General features: G+C 36.1%; 1 protein-coding gene across 2 annotated transcripts in view; it reads right to left on the bottom strand.

Moving 5' to 3' along the window:
• The window catches only part of dpysl3 (dihydropyrimidinase like 3), a 50,545-nt gene that overhangs the window by 29,138 nt on the left and 317 nt on the right, over positions 1-21,090 (bottom strand). The window contains exons 1-6 of one of the 2 annotated variants that reach the window (XM_048165826.1): positions 21,084-21,090; positions 6,446-6,534; positions 5,686-5,870; positions 2,132-2,296; positions 490-551; positions 11-91 (exon numbers count right to left, since the gene is read on the bottom strand). The exon at positions 21,084-21,090 is cut by the window's right edge and continues 317 nt beyond it. In XM_048165826.1, the coding sequence (XP_048021783.1) occupies positions 11-91; positions 490-551; positions 2,132-2,296; positions 5,686-5,870; positions 6,446-6,534; positions 21,084-21,090 (589 nt within the window). Of the gene's footprint in view, positions 1-10; positions 92-489; positions 552-2,131; positions 2,297-5,685; positions 5,871-6,445; positions 6,535-13,118; positions 13,276-21,083 lie in introns of those variants that run through there. The other variant, XM_048165827.1, reaches the window with a different exon arrangement.

Below are 21,090 nucleotides of genomic sequence, written 5' to 3'. Positions count from 1 at the left end.
TGTGACAAACCTCAGCAATTATTTCTCCATTTTCTGCGTGGACCTGTGCGATTCCTCCATGCTCGCCAAGAAAGGTGAAGATCTCATAAAGCTGTTCAAATATAAATAGAAAAATCATATTAGATATTAAATAGTGAGGTTTTAACAAGGAAACATAGCTTTAAATGTTACAATGTGATCAAGTGGTGCTTTTGATATTCTAAGATGACTTAAAATGGTTATTTGTTTGTTCAGATGAACCACAATTTAATAAAAAAATGCCTCCACAAACACTATTTAAGACTTTTTATCCTTTTTACAGAATTAAGACATTTTTGTACTTTGTAAGATCTGCAGGTATCGTTTAATATGACTGACCAACATTACGTTATGCAAACGGAAATCATTTTTAAGGGTCAGATCAGAAAGAAATAACTCCCAACAACTGCATGTATTGATCAAATGAAAGAATGTGTATCTCCACACTGCTATCCATTTTCTTCGTCTTACCTCACTGTTGCTCATCTGATAGAGGTCTTTATAAGCCATATAGACCTGGAAAGAGTTCACTCCTACATGGACAGAAAGAATAAATCAGCAAACAAGAATTCTGCCAACATGAAACAGCAATCACTATCAATTTTCACTTTAATAATGTTATGCACTTCTTATCATTCAACAATAAAGACAAAAAGTAGGGTGGGGATTGTATCCATAATGAACTGATTGGATGGATGGTGAAAATACCAGAATGGACATTAAACAATAAGTATAAACTGATGAATCATGCCCAGTAAGACCAGGGATGTGATGAATTTAGAAGTTTTTAAATAGATAATGCTACAGACAACATTCTACAACAAGCAATATTAAACAAAAATTTGAGAAAATAAATAAAAGATCACTTTTATCATTAATATTGATTTAACCCTCTGGTCCTCTTCGTTTAGGGGTCACACTTGGCTTGAAATGAAGTCTTGAAATGTAACTTTTTTGTTTTTCAGGAAAACCAATGTAATATATTGTTGTTCAATAATATTTTTTTGATTATTATTTAAAATGTTGAGGGCATTTTATGATACTAAGCAATATTTATACAAATTTGACTAGCTATTTTCCCCACTAAATAATACACAATTTTGTTTCTAATATATTTTTAAATAATTATTCAATTAAAGCAGAATTCCATGTTAAAATAGAGACAAGGCATTTAAAATCCAATTTTTTTGAAGGTAGATTAGTGCCATCTGGTGGGAGTAAAAAGAAAAAAAAGAAAAACGTATGTAATGCCATGGTGTCACCACTAGATGCCTATATAGTTCTATATGAAGTGGCCTATAAATTATCTAGTGTTTTTAGACATAAATACTTATTTTTATTGAGTTTTGGAATTGGATTTATACTTAGACATTCTCAAAGACTAGTTTTTGTCAAGGTTTAGATTTTTTGAGTTTGAAATGTTGATTTGAAGTGTCGGTTTTTGCATTAATTTTACTACAGTCAAACCTGAACACAGAGGACATTTTGTCACACATAACATCAAAATTCAATAAAAATGTAACAAAAATGAACAGGTATGTTTTATTACAGCTTAATCAATCTGGGTCTGATCTGATTTCAACCTCTTATTTGAGTCTTTTGGCTAAATTTTACCATATTGTAACTTTTTGTCTGCACAGTGACTGATGTCCTGTGTCTGTCATTTTTTACCTCAAAGGAGCCAAGTGTGACTACTTTTTCTGACCCTGTAACATATGCAAATCATGTCCATGATTTTTGTCATCCCATTCCGATGAAGGAAAAAAAATAAAAATAAAAATATACATTTTTCTGTCATTTTTGACTGAAGAGGACCAGAGGGTTAATACGTTTTTCTAACAAACATTAAATGCTCTAATTCTGCGCTCATTTGTTGGTTATGCAGTAATAAAGCAGCTTGTTTCTAACAGAAATAGCTCAAATGACCAAGAATAACTTCAGTCAAAGCAAATCACATTCCCTATGGGATACCATACTGGTAGATGTATTTATAACTTCAGAAAGATTTTTTTTAGCATGCTGAACCATTTGCTGGAACAGATCAGAAATGGATTTTTACCTTCTGGATTCTTAAATCCCTCGGTCAAGGACTTAATAGCACAAGATCTCTCACCTTTTTCCTTAATGAGGCTCTCGACCTCTTGTTTGGCGCTGTCGTTCCAGTGGGTGATGTCCACATGCAGTGAGTAGTCGCAGCACGCTTTCTCATCTGCCCATTCACGCCAGCGCTCGAAAGCTTCCACCAAACTAGTGCCAGGGTCCGGGATCACATGATCCACTGCAGGTGAGACATAAGAGAGAGACAGAGAGGCACTGTCACCTAGGCTGTTTCTGAAATCTAATTATTTATAAGATCCTTATACTTGTTTTTAAGGCCCTGCACAATCTAGCTCCTGTGTACTTGTCCAGTATGTTCTCAATCTATACTATGAAAAAGTGTCATTACACTGTATTCAGCACAAACTAGACTAGGGTATTGGAGGTTGTAGACTAGAGTTTTTGCTTCAAAATAATGTAAAAATTATCCTGCCTACTCGTTCATATAAAACAATAGAGAGATTTATGTTTTGTAAGACACTTTTTGTCAAGAAACACAGTATGTGTGGAGGCGTGAATCATCATGAATAATGGGTCACTTACACCTGAGAAGACAAAAGAATAGCATAATGAGTTGTAATGACCTGCATATTAATGGGCTCTTTCATTCAGGTAGGCTGTGAAAAAACCCTCTGTGATCATGTCTCAAGCTCATCATGGAGTATATCAAACATACAGAAAAAACAGCAATACTGTGAAATATTATTACAATTTAACACTCTGAGGTCTAAAAACGCGCCGGCGCGTTTTGCAGGTTTTTTTTCACATTGCAGCAAAACAGACTTAAAATACTCTGTCATTTGTTGTCATAGAGACATAAGTAATGCATCAATTGAAACTATAGAATATTTCCTTTTATTTGTATACACTCAGAGTAAAAACAAAATGTTGTGCTTTTTGTAAAATAAAGAAAACTAACATGATGCGTGATCTCTCATCTCCCTCTGAACGAAGTCCAATCTGATAGTTCTCAGAAAATGAAGTGTAACTTAGTGAATACTAATCACAAAAAATTCATACTTATGTCTAACAAAACGTTGAAATGTCAGGTTTTAAATCGTGCAAGTCAAATCGAAAACAAACATTCTGTGTTTATGTAATCTGTATGAAAAGAGAGCCATGTCAGAAGTCCGTGATTCAGCTCATTACCCACTAATGCGGCCACGCCCACGGAGCCAGCGCTATTCACAGGCAAATTCAGAGACAACACATGCATTCATCATCTCAATCGTGTATTTATTGCCTTGAAAATTGTTTATCTGGATGAAAAAGCCATGGTTAGCGATCTCTGGAAGACATGCAGTAAATTCCTGTTTGTTTTCTTCTATTGATAAGTTTTAAGTGAGTTTTTGTTTCTTTAGCGCCCTCCGGCTGTAGTATGAATTGGTAAACACCATTCATGGAATATCGTCTTCTTCTTAGGTGAATTTGTGGACTAAAATGCACAGAGCGCCCTCCAGCTGCAGTATGAATTGCAAACACCAGCGCTCATAGAGATAACAATGAATATTAAATAAAAAAATAACTCCTCTGTATAGAAAATTGACATAAACATATGAGAATCCTATATTTCTCCAAATGTGCATGCTTTTAAACTAAAAGCCTATATTCAGACTCTTTGCATCACAGAAATACATTATATTTTAAAGTATAATATAAAACCATTATTTTATATTGTAATAACATTTTTCTGTATGTTTCATATACCATGATGAGGTTGAGACATCACAGAAGTTTTTTTTCACAGCCTACCTGACTGAAATGCCTCATTAATATGCAAGTCTTTTCAGGTCATTACTATTCAATTCTTTTGTCTTCACAGGTGAGAATGAGCCATTATTCATGGAGATTCACGCCTCCTCGCATACCGTGTTTCTTGGCAAAAAGTGTCTTACAAAAACTAAATCAGTATATTGTTATAAATGAAAGAGTAGTCAGCATAATTTTTACATAATTTTGAAGCAAAAACTCTAGTCTACAACCTTCAATACCCAAAAGTCTTGTGAACACAGATTTAATATACTTTTATTGGCCTTATATCAGTGACTTAAGTTTTTTGTTTTTTCAGTAACCACGCATAAACGTTATTCCTTCAAAAACACAAACATGTACACACATGTTCCTCACATATTATGGTAGCCTAGTTTGTGCTGAATACAGTGTAATGACACTTTTGTCATTTATATGTTTATGAACAACTGAAAAAAGCACAAATGTCAGGGCATGTCAAAACTTCTCCAGGCCCCAAATCAGCCTCAGACTCCAGAGGGTTAAAATAATGGTATTCTATTATATACTTTAAAATGAAATGTATTTCTGTGATGCAAAGTGTCTGAACAATTATGTTACCTCTATGGCATTCATATAGGCTTTTAGCTTAAAAGCATCCACATTTGGAGAAATATTGATGGATTCTCATATGTTTATGTCAATTTTCTATACAGAGGAGTAATATTTATTCAATATTTATTGTCATCACTGTGAGTGCTGGATTCTGTGTTTTCAATTCATACTTGCAGCTGGAGGGCGCTCTGTACACTTTTAGTCCACAAATTACTCTAAAGAAGAACAGGTCATGTGACAATCCAAGAACCGTACTAACAGAGGCTTCCAGAAATCGCTAACTATGGCTATGCAAAACACTTTTGAAGACAATAAATACACGATTGAGACGATGTATACATGTATTGCCTCAGAATTTGCGTCTGAATAGCGATCTCTCCGTGGGCTTGGCCGCATTAGCAGATAATGAAAGCGTGCCGGGAACAGCAGCTCATTTGCATTTAAAGGGACACACACAAAAACGGTGTGTTTTTGCTCACACCCAAATAGAGGCAAATTCGACAAGCTATAATAAATGATCTGTGGGGGATTTTGAGCTGAAACTTCATTCTGGAGACACCAGAGACTTATATCACATCTTGTAAAAGGAGCATTATAGGTCCCATTTAAAGTAAACCTATCTAAACCACACTCTAAAGAGATTTAGTAGGAAGCCTCTCAGTGTTTTCACTGCTTCTTCATTGTCTCTATATTATCTGCATGTATAATCTACCGTACATTTCCTCTGGAAACAAAGGGAAACTTACAGCTGGTCTTTTACTCTAAAATGAATCACTGCTAATGGTCCTTGGTAAGCACAGGGTTTACTGTACAACAAGCCGCTCTTATATACCAGCTGTTGTCACTTTTTCTTCATGATCTGTAGCCTGCAGTGGTCAGAAAGAGCTGCTGTCTTTCCACGGAACTAGACTTTCACTGTGGGACGCGTACAAGAGCTTTGTGTGGTCTGCCGGAAGGCTACTATTGTTGTCAATGTTTATTATTAACACACACACACACACACACACACACTTTCCCATGTCTGTGAAGCATTGAGCTTCTACAGCTTTTAATGCACTTTACTGGGTCCATTAAAAGGGTCTTATTTTGAATGTTCAAACCACCTAACTTTTTAACAAATGCCTCCTATTGCATTTTAATGCCACATGTTATGGTATACAGTATCCAGAATATTAAATAGAGTACTGTACTTAGCAGATGAACATGACATTCTACCACAGATCTTACCAATCATGGTGGTTCCTCCAGCTAGAGCAGCCTTGGTGCCCTGGTTAAAATCATCCACGGTTGTCGTACCCCTGAAGGGCATCTGTAAGTGGGTGTGGATGTCAATTCCTCCAGGAATCACCATCTTCCCATTGGCCTCAATGGTCTTCACCCCTCCTGGTACTATCAAGTTGTCACCAATTTGCCTTAAAATTGACAGAGCATGGTAATTTAGCAAAACGTTTTCATTACACTATGAATTAAATGTTAATGGATTGGCAAAGAGATGACCAATTCTGAGTATGATTAATGCCTTTTTCATTTAAAAATGTCAAGGTTGCATGTTTATTCAATGTTTATTCTGAGTAACGGAAATGGTCAGAATACTAAAAAAAATCAATATTTTGACCAAGTTGTTCTAAGCCTGCATGAAGTTCTTTCTTCTGCTGAACATAAAGGAAGATATTTTGTTGGTAATCAAACAGTTACTGGTCCCCATTGACATTCATAGTATCGAAGACAAAAAATATTAATTTTCATTTTTGGGTGAACTATTCCTTTATGTACCATAAATAGGGAGTTGATAGAGCGTCACTTCATAATGCTTAAATTTTATAATGTGTTTTTATTTGATTACACCATCTGATTATTGTACGAGAGACAGGATGAAGAGTGACGATGCATTGAAACAGAGAGTTCAGTTGCTGAATCTGGAAAGAAATCCTCAGGAGGAACCTGGATTTAGATCCAATATGGCTGTATATGTGTGAATGCAGCTTACTTGATGACTCCATCCTCCATATAGATGTCTGCATAGAAGGACTGGTCATCATTCACAATACGACCACCTTTAATCAGGAGCCTCTCACTCTGAGAAAACATAAACACAAAGAGATGAAAGAGATGACGTGTCTGATGATGTGTTTACTGGTGCGAGGGCGGAGCAAACCACAACCATCCAACCATTCAATCAATTCCTAATCTACAAAATCAAGCCCCGCCCTACATTATTTCTTGCTTGAGAAGCCCATTCACTCGAACATATACGTTACAATAGGGGAGAAAAGACTATCACAACCTCCATTTCATGCCGACTTTTAATATACTATGGTGCTATGCGATTACTATAGTAATATACAATGGTATTTATAGATATTTATTCTGTTTTACAAAACAGAATAGGGGAAGGACAAATATATTTAATTTTTCCAGGCTTATCCACCCCTTGAAATGATTAAAATCCAATTCCACACTTTCCATACTGCTTAGAAACCCTTTTTCAGTGACATGCCTGTGTTTTTAACATTCTCACACAAATTGGACATGGTACGGATGTCACGTCATCGCTTTTAAAGGACTACAAACGGCTGGTAGGGACTACAACGAGCATCTTCCTGGGTTGGTGACATCACAAACCCTAAAATTTACATAAACCCCGCCCCCGAGAACACACAACAAAGGGGGCGGGGCCATGTTGGGCTGCTTTAGAGAAGAGGAAGAGTTGTTGTAGTAGAGTGTTGTTGACATGCCGTCATTTTACGCCGGACTGCTTCACAAACAAGGGTCAATTCAACACAAAAGATGAACATGACGGCACATGCTAGTGGATGAGTTGAATCAACTCCACAGCAACTACATCAATTTATCCACTAATCATTCAGAAACGTCCAGTTTCATTCTAAAAGTTGTAACTTCTTCCTGAGTCTCTCCATCAGTGTCGACTCCGGTTTGAACAATGTAAGGCTGAACACCGTTACTGACAATCCTCATTTTGGCTGCGTGAGATTCTCCAGCTTTGTTGTTGTTGAGCTGTTAAAGCTCCGCCCTCTTCTGGAAAGGGGGCGGGGAGCAGCAGCTCATTTGCATTTAAAGGGACACACACAAAAAATGGCTGTGGGGTATTTTGAGCTGAAACTTCACACACACACATTCTGGAGACACCAGAGACTTATATTACATCTTGTGAAAGGAGCATTATAGGTCCCCTTTAAATAAATTTGTCATGAAAACAAGTTATGACAGTAACTGTGTAAATTATTATATTTTAAAAATGAATTTACGCCCCTACTGTATCAATGTCTCTGCTTAATGAAGGGCACAGACTTTTACATTTCTAATGGAACAAAAACAAAAGGTCTTAAAACTTGACATCCATATACCATGTTTTGTTCAAACTAGTCCTTAAAACCCTGCTCTATAAAATGTAGTCACGTCTTGATGTTTGTGGGTGCTGCATTGTGCATGGCTCCCTCCATCACTTCAGCTTAGGGTCAAACTCACCAGAGTGACATTTTTCCGAATAATCAGTTCATAAACAGGATGTCACTGGTGTCACTTTAGTACTCAAAAAAAAAACACACATGCTTAAACAGGGAACAGTCTGACCATTAGTTTGACAAAGACAACATGACAGGAACAATTTTGTGTCAAGAAACCATGACAGAGAACCAACAAGAATTTTGAAAGCACTACAAATCATGTTAAAAGGTGCCTTAACACTGTGTAAATGATACGTAAAACAGCACTGAACTATTCATTCAGTAACACTTTACTAAAACAATGGGTGTATGAAGCCCCGGTAATGTACCCTTAAATCTGAAGAACAAAATTCATCATGTAAATCAGTGACAGACATCAGTTTAATGTGAGGAATATGCTATAAATGCATGTTTCCTACGAGAGGCAACAACAAAGAGAAATCTGACAACATTCTGGGACGAGAACCTGAAGAATTACGGCAGGATGCTGACAAAGCAAAGACCTGAATGTGTAGAAAGTGTATTCACAGTAAGGGACAGACAATTCGACGAATGCCAGAGTCCAATCTGAGCCGCGCACACAAACAGTGCTGTCATTTGTTATGTGTGTATGGGGAGCGGGGGAGACACAGCCAAAGAACGCTGAGCCAAAGGACATTAAGGCGTGGAGCATTAGCCATGCTTGTGCGGAATAACGGGCTGGGATTGAAGAAAACCTCTCTGTATGCATCCAGAGCTGCAGCCTTGTTGCCTGGTAACCAAAATATTTACCATACGCTCATGAGAGTTTCTTCTTTTTCTGCCAACATAGCAGTCAAAACACTGCAACTTACCCATCTAGATACATAATGACCAACCTCTATTACACTTCAACACATCCACCCTGTCCTATGACCAACTTATCTGGGTTGTTACAGCCAGGGCTGTCATGCTCCTATCAAGAGGCACCTGTGACAGCTCTATCCAAGACTGTGAGTAATGATAGTCTATACTATGTAGTATGCATGGGGCTGGGATCAAACCCATCTACTATAAATGACTATATACATGTATACACACACACAGAAGCAAACTTTCACAAAAGGCTGATGTTTAAATATTACATTAAACGCTAAAATACTTTGGTTTTATTTTGTTGACAAATATGATTATTATTAATATTAATATTTTGTAAAATTTTAGAAGAATTCCCCCAACCACCCAGTGGCAAAAGCTCCTTGGTTTAACAAATTAGATTCTAGTTAGTGCACATAAAAGGAGCGTCACATCTAGAATATTACTCTACCATGTTCTTTATTTATTTATTTAATTATTTATTTTGGGCATAGTAAAATGCCATGGTAAAATTATTTTAAATTTCATGTAAATAACATTGTATATTACTATAGTAATCCCATAGCACCAGAGTATATTAAAATTTGGCATAAAACGGAGGTTGTGATCAGGTTTGCCAGGTTTTCACATCAAAACCCACCCGATTGCTACTCAAAAGTAGCCCAAAACTAGCCCAATCACGTTTCAGGGGGCGTGTCCCAGTAAAAATCGTGTTCCAATGTTTTTGGTGGGGTTCCCCTAGTAAACTTCGCATTACAAGGGCTAAATATCACATTATTTGGGGACGCTTCAACCCGCGGACATGAAAACAACCTGCGGGAACAGTGTTAAAGTAGCCCAATTCCGCAGAAAAAACGCGGGTTAAACCCCTAACCCTAACCTTGACTTGGCAACACTGGTTGCTATAGTCTTTTCTTCCCTATTGTAACGTTTATTCGAGTGTAAGGGCTTCTCAAACAAGAAAAAATGTAGGGCGGGGCTTGACAGGTTGCCCCGCCCTCGCATCAGTAAACACGTCATCAGAAAAGAGGGAGGGGAGATTTTAATTAAAGATTGCGAGGCACATAAGTTCAGGGGGAAAAAATGATGTGCACAGATAAATCATGTATAATAAATACTGCAATATTCCATTAAAAAAAAAGAAATGTAAATTTTGACTTTTACGCTTCTTATTTATTCGCAACTTTAGGGGCTGTTTACACGACAGCATTTTCTACTAAAACGGAAAACTTTGAATGCGTTTTGGCCGTTCATTTACACGACAACAGCATTTTGGTGGGCTGAAAATGCAAACTATTAAAAAACGAGTCTCAAAGTGCAAGTTTTTGGAAAATTATTCCATTGTCATCTCCGTGTAAACTGAAAAAACGCGCATAGCCCATGTTAGACAAAATGTGGAATGCGCTGCGCTGGCCGCTGGGTTCAGCCAAAGTCCCTTTAAGACAAGTCATTTCACTCGGCAGCCATCTTTGAAACGCCTCTCGGGCATCCTGGGCATCATGTCCTATCTCTTTGAATGGGGAAACATCAAATTCTCCAAAACTTTTCTTCAACCTTACGATTAAATTTCATATTTGAAATCACCAATGAAATCTAACAACAACCGGCTCATAAATTTAGTTTCTAAACGCTCGAATCATGACAAAAAAACTGTATTTTTCAGGCTGGATCAAGCTAATGCGCATGCGCAGACCTAAATGCGCGTCTCTTCGGAGGCGCGCGTCTGACTGTTTCTATAGAAACCAGTGATTCTAACGGCCGCTGAAGTGACGCGATGACTTTACCAGTCGGCGATTGGCTCTTGTTTAGAAGGCGGGACTTATTCTGCCATATTGCGCGTTACACTTTCTCCAATTTAAAACAATACGAGTGACACGTCTTGTGTTATTCTATAGTCTTTGGTTCAGCGTAGCCCTTCAGATACAAAGCGATTTGCGCTACGCTGGCCAAAGCAAAGTAGGCGGAGTTTTCAAAGCGTTTAGCGGGAGTTCTATACGCGCCACAGGATGTCTATTCGCGTCTTTGCATTGACTTAACATGTAAATCACTCGCGCTTAACGCTTCATTCAATTCTGGTGTGAACGCCCCATAATGCGTATGCGCAGGCGAGTCTTTCTTTACAAAGTGACATTACCAACTACTCGTCTGGCATGCATAATACAGCATTTTTAGTCATTTTCGCGAATCGGTGTGAAAGGGAATAGTTATGATAACATTGTCATCTGTACAAAGAAATATTTTTCTGTTAATCTTCGGAACACAAATTAAAGCTGCTGTCTGCGATTTTTGGCCCTCTAGCGGTTAATAAACAGAACTGCACGCGTCTTGCGGAGGAACATTCTAGCCGGAGCTATTTTTCTCTGTGTATGTCTATGGCGAGTCACACAGTTACTGTGATACTCTGCGGCGAGTCCTACCAGTCTGGTCTGAAATAGTTCGAATATAAACACTTACTATAAGTGTACCATAATGATTCAGGGTAAGACAAAAACACGGTTTGGAAAATGGATTCACGTTGTATATTCTCATTATATAAATTTTTAACACAAAAAAAGTTGCGGACTGCAGCTTTAAGATATTTTAGTTGAAATCTGATGGCTCAGTGAGGCCTCCATAACCAGCAATGACATTTCCTCTCTCAAGATCCATTAATGTACTAAAAACATATTTAAATCAGTTCATGTGAGTACAGTGGTTCAATATTAATATTATAAAGTGACGAGAATATTTTTGGTGCGCCAAAAAAACAAAATAACGACTTATTTAGTGATGGCCGATTTCAAAACACTGCTTCAGGAAGCTTCGGAGCGTTATGAATCTTTTGTGTCGAATCATGATTCAGATCGCGTCAAACTGCCAACGGCTGAAATCACGTGACTTTGGTGCTACGAACAGCAGATTCGATACACTGATTCATAACGCTCTGAAGCTTCCTGAAGCAGTGTTTTGAAATCGGCCATCACTATATAAGTCGTTATTTTGTTTTTTTGGCGCACCAAAAATATTCTCGTCGCTCTATAATATTAATATTGAACCACTGTACTCACATGAACTGATTTAAATATGTTTTTAGTACATTAATGGATCTTGAGAGAGGAAATGTCATTGCTGGCTATGCAGGCCTCACTGAGCCATCGGAGATGAACGAAGGTTTTTCGGGTGTGGAACGGCATGAGGGCGAATAATTTTATTTTTTGGGTGAACTAACCCTTTAAAGTCGCCATGAAATGGAAGTCGCAATAGTCTTTTGTGCGATATGAACGTCTTCGCAAACAAGAAAAAACGGGGCGGGCCTTGATTTTATCAATGGGGAATTGCCAATTGCTGCGTGAATGACAGAAAAAAATCACCTCATTCGCATTTGGAAGTAGTAAGTTCTTAAACGAAAATGCAAGGCACACATTTCTGCTTTTAAACCCTCTGCTACACTTGCCTCGTGGTCATGTCTGCGATTTTAGACTAACATGGGGGGCCAAACGAAATGACTGCCTGTGGTAACCGACAGCAGAGCATTGTGCGGTCAGACAGTTCTGCAGGCCTGATGCTAATGTGCAGAGATAGATCGGTCTTTTGGGTAGGTCACTGCTGAACAATAATATTGATGTCTAGAGCATCTGACAGCAGCGTCAGTCAGAGGAACAGAAAACCACACCTCGCCTCTCCACACATCCCAGCCAACAGAAAGGGCTGTTTAGTAACACTGCTTAAATATGTTCATTTCGTCCGTGTGCGTGTATTGCACCTTTTATTCAAAATTGGCATTATTAAAGCGTAAATAAAGTACTAAATGTTGTACAGTGGTTCTGTGACTGGACTGCGCAGTCTAACAGCATCAGCACCATGAGGCAGAAGATCTCCGAGACAAAGAACATCACTGAAAAACCGCAACACAACATTTGATGATTAAAATGACTAAAAAATTCTCAGCAAAACCAGTGTGCACGAGCTTAATCTTTTTAAAAAACACATTTAAATCATGCTTCTCTCATTGTATGGTGCTGTAGTAGCTACATGTATGTAGTCTCAGTTATGGGCGTGATTTTCTTGCTGCAGTACACCAGCTCAGACTCAGCCCAGCAACATTATTCCTTATTTCTACAATAATAACGTAATAATAATAATAATACACAACCGCACTGTGTCATTTAATGCTGCACAATTATTTAAAACGCAAGTCACTTTATTGCACTTTGAACACGATTCCTGCTAAAAGACATTTTTATGACACATCAATATCAGTTTAACCCAACAATTTTTGTTACGCCTGCAGCCTGGCATTTAATCATGCTTTTGTTACAAACGTGAAGATAAAAACTACAATATGTTTTAAAAATATATATTAATATAAATGTATCAACTTACAGTGATCTTTGGGATATTCTTTTTGCCCTGGTAAGACATGGTTTGTTCTCGGTTGATGCAGATGTCTTTATTCTGTTCTTTTCTGATGTTAGTGGTTGCGCACACTGGACTTGATTGTCTGCTGTGCTGGGCTCCTCCCTCCATGTCCTGCCGGGTGTCGTGCGTGATTTCAACCACCAGGAGGTGCCAACATCTGTGTTGGAAATCCCGAGTCATTTAGCCGAATCGGTTCTCTCGAACAGTCACTGAACCGGTTCAAAAAGTGATTAATCCTTTCTTTTACGACATGACGGTTACCAAGAAGTAATAATAAACATCTCCTGGATACTGTTTATGATATTCGAGCTCTATTTATTTTTAGTCATTTTAATTTCTTTGGCCTTAATAAAGTATCATACATTGATACACTAATGCCACAGTAGATAGAAGACAATAATAAAGCGTAGTGATTGTCATAGCAACTTAAAAACAAAATAATAATTAATAATTACACCCTTTAACACACATAACTTTGAGAACGATATGCTAACCGAGAGAACCGACTCTAAAGAATCATTTGTTAATGATTCGAACCTCCATTGTCTGCTTGTAAATGTTTGAGTCAATTAGATTTGTTTTAGTAGTTTTTATGTTTTCTCTCAACTGTGGAAACAGAGGTAGACTACTAATAATGACAAATGATTCCTGACAATTAAGATAGATTTACAAAATAAATCTGATTTGCCAACCCTTGTAAAAAGAATCACATTTTAGCTTTATTGGCCTATATACTTTTTTAATGGCTACTAAAATTAAAAGAATATACTGAAACTTGGACTGAATGTAATGTTTTCAGACACTTAATTGCATGTTATCTGCAGTTAAATGGAAATGTATTGTAGTTTAAATTTTTAATAAATGCAATTAGTTGGACTTAAGAGTTTTAACATATTTAAGTAGGACTTAAGTACATCTATATTTGTAATTTTATAATTCTGTTGTTTTTGAAATATGGTTAAAGTGTACTGCCAAATGTACTGATAGTCATTTATGATAAACTAATATACTTTAATGTCATTTCTATTGAAGCTTGTATGTCATGTATTTAAATATTTCTAAATACACATGTATAATAATGAAATTTAATTTAGTAGTATGCATTTAAAATATATTTATTGTAATAATATTGAATAGGCTAAGACACTAGAGTACAATTAAAAATCAAGTGCTTTACATGTGCTTTAAGGCCACGTTTGCGCTAGTGCGTTTTCATTTTAAAACATAAGTTTTCTATGGCTACGCCTGTCATTTACACTATTAGTTTTAGATTGAAAACGCCGGGATTGTGTTTCAGCATAAACGGACCCAAACAGAGATTTTTTCGGTCATGAAGTGTAGACGGAGATCACTTTAAAACGTCATTTTAAAATGAAAACGCACTAGTGTAAATGAGGCCTAAGTGTAGATCTTTCAAACAAAAGAAAAGATTATTAAAACATAATGACTTAAAATGTAATTTAAAGTAAAACGTTTGACATTATTACAAAGTGCACTTTTTAAAAGTCAACTTAAAGGGATAGTTCATCCAAAAATGAAAATTATCCCAATGATTTACTCACTCTCAAGCCAGTATATGACTATCTTCTTTCAGACGAACACAATTGGAGATATATTTAAAAATATCTTGGCTCTTCCAAGCTTTATAATGCGAGTGAATGGGGCTCAAGATTTTGAAGCCAAAAAAGTGCATCCATCCATCATAAAAGTAATCCGCATGACTCCAGGGGGCATTCTGAAGAGAAGCGATGGGCTTTTGTAAGAAAAATATCCATATTTAAACTTTAGAAACTAAAATAACTAGCTTCCACCAGTGACATCTGACCCGACACATGACGTATTGATGAACACAGAAGCGCATATGATAGAGCAAAACAAAACACTGGTCACAAATTAGTCTAAAGTCTAAAATAACAAATTTTAAAGAGAAATGTCAGAAATGTTGCCCAGCTTACGATACTCCTACATCCTACGTCATGCATCGGATCAGAGGTCACTCTTTTGCCAGAACTCGACTTGTGCACGGCTGTTACCGGAAGCTAGTTATTATAGTTTATAAAGTTTTAAATATGGATACTTTTCTTACAAAAACCCATCACTTCTCTTCAGAAGGCCTTTATTAACCCCCTTGAGCTGTATATGGATTACTTTTATGATGGATGGATGCACTTGTTTGGGCTTCAAAATCTTAAATCCCCATTCACTCGCATTATAAAGCTCGGAAGAGCCAGGATATTTTTTATTATTACTCCCATTGTGTGTGGCTGAAAGAAGATAGTCATATACACCTAGGATGGCTTGAGGGTGAATCAATTATGGGATCATTTTTGGGTGAACTATCCCTTTAAGTGTGTTAAAAAAACACTTAAGTGGCATTTTATTTCATTAATATATTTATTGCATGTACAGTTTATTTTAATATGTACTTTTAAAATTTGAAGTGCACATTCAATACTATTAATCACACTTATTTTTCAGAAGGCAACTACACAGTATGCTTTACTGTCTTTAAGACTGAATGTTATTTCAATGCCTCAAATGTGTTCAAGAGCAGATGCAGAGAGAGAGAGTGCTGCATTTATCAGTTAATAAAGTGCATCTTCACCAATGGCCAAAGACTTTCATAATCAAGGACTAGATTTTCACAGTGATGGTGAACAAAGAGGAGTGTGGACCGGAGAACAGCTGCTGAGCCCCACCCTGCCATGTGGCTCTTTTGTCTAAGCAGACACCCCAACCACCCCTTTTTCTTTTTTTGCCCCTCTACACACACACACACACACACATTTCTACTCCCGTCTCATGCCATACAGATCAGCTGCTACATGACATCTCACATCGGGCAAAGTTTATTAGATCATGTGTCCACACTATGGTAAACATAATTACTCCCTTCTGATTAATATTATAATCACAATATAAAGAACTTGGAAAGCCTTTCTAAATCCAGATCTGTGTAGTGCAGTGGGATTCATTAAGATCATTTTTGAGAAGAAAGAAAAAGAAAAGCACAATAGTTTGACAGCAGCTGTAATCTATAACTGTTGCACATTATAAAATGTGTAATGATACAGTACAGTATATGAACATTATATAGCCAAACCATTAATAGTATCAATAAAAAGCTAGTGAACATTTCTTTGTCATTCTTTGACCAGCTTCCTGTTGAGTCAGCAATAATGTCTGTCCACTAGATGGCGATGTGTGATACATTCTGTCTGCCATCAATTTCAGAACAAATACTGTATATTCTAAACATAACTATAATGAAACATCACATATACTTTAGATCTTACATTTACATTTGAAAAAACGCAATCTTATTGACACCAAATTAGTGATATTATTCTGCACTGACAGATTAAATTAACCTCTGGAAAAAACAAAACATTAGAAACCCTTACAGAATTTGTAATGGTTTTAATGGTTATAAACGGATTTGTATTGGTTTTAATGGAAACTGTAATGGTCCCTGTGGGTCTTCTATTGGTTGCATGTTAAAACCATTCAATCCTAATGGAATATTGCCCAACACACACTACGGGTCTGTGTAACAAAACCAGCCCAAAGGCCAATCAAAAACAGCCCCACAACAAGCCTGAAGTGACCCTATAATATCAAAACTCAACATATGCCAATCCCATACATAAAATACATATTTTACAGTCACTGTTATGTGTTATTAACAATTTCTTTTTTGAAAATCACTAGTACACTCTAAAAATGCTGGGTTAAAAACAAGCCAAGTTGGGTTAAATATGGACAAACCCAGTGACTGGGTTGTTTTGACCCAGTGGTTGGGTTAAATGTTTGCCCAGCCTGCTGGATAGTTTAATTTAACTCAACTATTGTTTAAAAATTACTGTATTGCTTGCTTAAAATGAACCCAAAATAGGTTGAAAATTAACATTTATTAATATTAATAAGTTTAAAAATGATTAAACAATAAACATTTATTAAACTGCTTATTAATAAAAACGCTGGGTTAAATATGGACAAACCCAGGGATTGGGTTGTTTTCACCCAGCCATTTTTTTCAACAAATTTTGTATTTATTTTTTTAGCCAGCAATATAGTAAAAGGCATGTTTTTGCTCACCCCCAAATAGGATCAAATTTGTGGGGTATTGTAAGCTGAAACTTGACCAGACCAGAGACTTATATTACATCTTGTGAAAGAGGACATAATAGGCGCCCTTTAACCCAACCTGCTGGGTTTGTCCATATTTAACCCAACTTAGGTTGTTTTTAACCCAGCATTTTTTAGAGTGAATGTTCACCTTTTGATTATTACTGTTGCCTCTAGTATGTGTCTGATTTTTAATTTCCAACATATTTTGGATTCATTTTTAATCAATAGTTGGGTTTAATAAAACTGTCCAGCAGGTTGGTCAAACATTTAACCCAACTCCTGGGTTAAAACAACCCAATCACTGGGTTGGTCCATTTTTAACCCAATTTGGGTTATTTTTAACCCAGCTTTTGTTTTTAGAGTGTAGTAATCATAGGGGTTCAAAGGCCTCTTTCTCACAAAATTCATAATCTAGCACAATTTTATCATTGGTTGAATGTAAAAAATTTCAGTATATGCATTTCAGTGAATTACAATTATATGTCAAACCTTTAAACCACCTTTAAATGCAGCAACAGTTTACAAGCAGCCCAATTCTGCGGGAAATCTGTGAACTTGTTTTAATGGTGAATGCTTGATGGTTTGTAGGGTTTGTAATGGTATTTTTTTTAGTGAAAACCATTAGAACTTCTGTGATGGTTGATGGATCTTATTGTTTTTTCAGCAGGGGCGCCTATAAACTACACTCTAAAAAATGCTGGGTTAAAAACAACCCAAGTTGGGTTGAAAATGGACAAACCCAGCAATTGGGTTGTTTTAACCCAGCAGTAGGGTTAAATGTTTGCCCAACCTGCTGGGTAGTTTTATTTAACTCAACTATTGTTTAAAAATTACTGTATTGCTTAATTAAAATTAACCCAAAGTATGTTGGAAATGAACATTTATTAATGTTCAATGAATAATTATTAAACAATAAACATTTATTAAATTGCTTATTAATAAATTTATATTAATAAACTATTAAATTTATATTAATAAAATATTAAAGCTTATTAATAAACATTCACCTTTTATCTATTATTGTTGCCTTTAATTGCATCTGGTTTTTAATTTCCCAACTATTTTGGGTTCATTTTAAGCTAGCCATATAGCAATTTTTAAACAATAGTTGGTTTAAATAAAACTACCCAGCAGGTTGGGCAAACATCTAACCCAACTGCTGGGTTAAAACAACCCAATCGCTGGGTTTGTCCATATTCAACCCAACTTGGGTTGTTTTTAACCCAGCATTTTTTAGAGTGTAATAATTAAATACTAATAATTAATTAGATGTTTAAATTAAGACTTAAATATGTACGGTATTTTGAGAAGGTCATGGTAATGTATTCTCTTTCAAACAGAAAAACGTGTCATTTTATCACTGGATACATGTAGAAACAATAAAGGGTTGTTTAATTCCACTTTAAATGAAAAGTAAAAAGATACTATTAGACCATAACGCTCCCAATAAATACATGAACAAAAAATCAATGGCTGAGCACAGACACTTTGTAAATGGTATGAAATGAGCATGTGCAGTCAGCAGGAATTGGATTATGTGAGAAAATGATTTAATATATTTAAATGATCTCAGAAAGGAACAGCTGCTTCCTGCTGCTTACATCAGGACAACTAATGATGAAAGAGATTTCTTCTGCGGGTAAGCTGGATTCAGCCAAATTTCTATTAAATCAGGCCTAATAAGAGGCTACAGCATATCCACCTGACATCAATGATTCAATATCTTCACAAAGGACACTCTCAAAATACAAGTCCAATGTTGATCGTTGACATTTCTCAGGTCAAAGTTAATATTTTATGAAGTTTTTATATTTCATAAGGAAAAATAGGCTATTATATGTATTATTGTTGTTCTGTTTTCTTGTGTTTTGTTTTTCATTCTGTTCCTGTTTGTTCCCTGTCATTATTAGTTTCCTTGGTTGCTGATTTGAGCTCCACACCTGTTCGTTGCTTCATTGTTTACACTCTGTGTATTTAAGCCCTGAGTTTTCCTTAGTTCCTTGTCAGGTACTGATTATGTTAGTTGTTTGACATATGCATTGTAGTAATTAAAAGTCTTAAATTAATTAATTCTGTGTCCTGTTCCTTGGATTATACCGAGCAGCTTGTAACTACATATACATATATATGCAAAAATGGAGTGATCACTCAGTGTGGGCTCTTTTGGGACCAAATGTTGGTTTGTAGCTATTGATAAACTTAAATAAACTTCAAACAAAAAATGATATATGTCTTTTGTCATTGCATTCATTATGCAGCTCATTAGGGGCAGGGTCTTAATCTCCTCAGGTGTGAATCACAGCATTATTCATGAAGATTCATGCCTCTACGCATACGGGCTCCCTAAACAAAAAGTGTCTTAAAAATTTAAATTTTTGTGTCTGAGTAGGCAGGATAATTTCCGCATCATAGACTAAAGTATATTCCCAAAAGTCGTGTGAAGAAACATTTAGTATGCATTTGAGGCCTTATTTCAGTGACTTATTATTAATATTATTTTTCAAAAACCATGCATATACGTAATACTCTCAAAAACACAAACATGCACATACATGTTGCTCACATATGATTTTAGCCTAGTTTGTGCTGAATACAGTGTAATTAGACTTTGTCATTAATATGTTTATAAACAACTGAAAAAAGCACAAATGTCAAGGCATGTCAAAACTTCTCCAGGGCCCCAAATCAGCCTCAGACTCCAGAGGGTTAACATTAAACAATATTTGTTTTATCATCCTTCATACAATAACTCTGGAAGTAAAATTGAGTGGTTGAGCTTGATGAATGTAATCAATACTACAAAACAAAATGTGTGTAAAAACTAAAAAAAAGTCTAAAAGCTTTGACTTGGGTGTCAACTTTATGGAATGTTCCAATAGTAATAATAATAATAATAATATGTATCCGGACGCATCCGAGCTTTATAATGGCAGTGAACGGGGATTGATGAGTATGAAACTGAAGAAAGTGCATCCATCCATCATAAACGTACTCCACACGGCCTTCTGAAGTGAAGTGATGCATTTGTTTAAATAAAAAAAAAAATCCATATTTAACAAGTTATAAAGTAAAATATCTAGCTTCTGCCAGACTGCCTTCAGTATTCAACTTACGAAGAAAGTGTAAACTGGCGTCATGTCAGTTAAGCTTTTTCCATAAGTTGAATAGGGAAGGCGTAGGATGTAGCGTAAACATTTTGAACTGCAAGAGTTTTCACTTTCTTTGTAATTTGAGTATGGAAGGCGGTCTGGCGGAAGCTAGATATTTTACTTCATAACTTATTAAATATGGATATTTTTATTACACAAATGCATCAGAAGGCCTTTATTAACCCTCGGAGTATGTTTATGATGGATGGATGCACTTTCTTCAGCTCATACTCGTTGATCCCGCTCACTGCCATTATAAAGCTTGGATGCATCAGGATATGTATTAATATATCTCCGATTGTGTTCATCAGAAAGAAGAAATCCATATGTCTTGAGGATAAGTAAAGCTTGGGCTAATTTTCATTTGAAAGTGAACTAATCCTTTAACCAAAAACAAACCTTGAAAAATTGAGGTCTAAACATCGAGCCAGAAGGCTGTCCATCGGCCTCAGCTATAGATTTCCAGTCAGCAGAATTTGCTATTGCTTACTTGAGTGAACCCACTTTCATCTAGATCTACACAACAATCAACCATGATACAGCACATGATAGATAGATAGATAGATAGATAGATAGATAGATAGATAGATAGATAGATAGATAGATAGATAGATAGATAGATAGATAGATAGATAGATAGATGAGTTACCTTATCA

Source organism: Megalobrama amblycephala, linkage group LG18, assembly GCF_018812025.1.
Source record: "Megalobrama amblycephala isolate DHTTF-2021 linkage group LG18, ASM1881202v1, whole genome shotgun sequence".
Classification (NCBI taxonomy): Eukaryota; Metazoa; Chordata; class Actinopteri; order Cypriniformes; family Xenocyprididae; genus Megalobrama; species Megalobrama amblycephala.
Note: the sequence above shows the minus strand (reverse complement) of the source record. Positions and strands in the feature narration are given on the sequence as shown.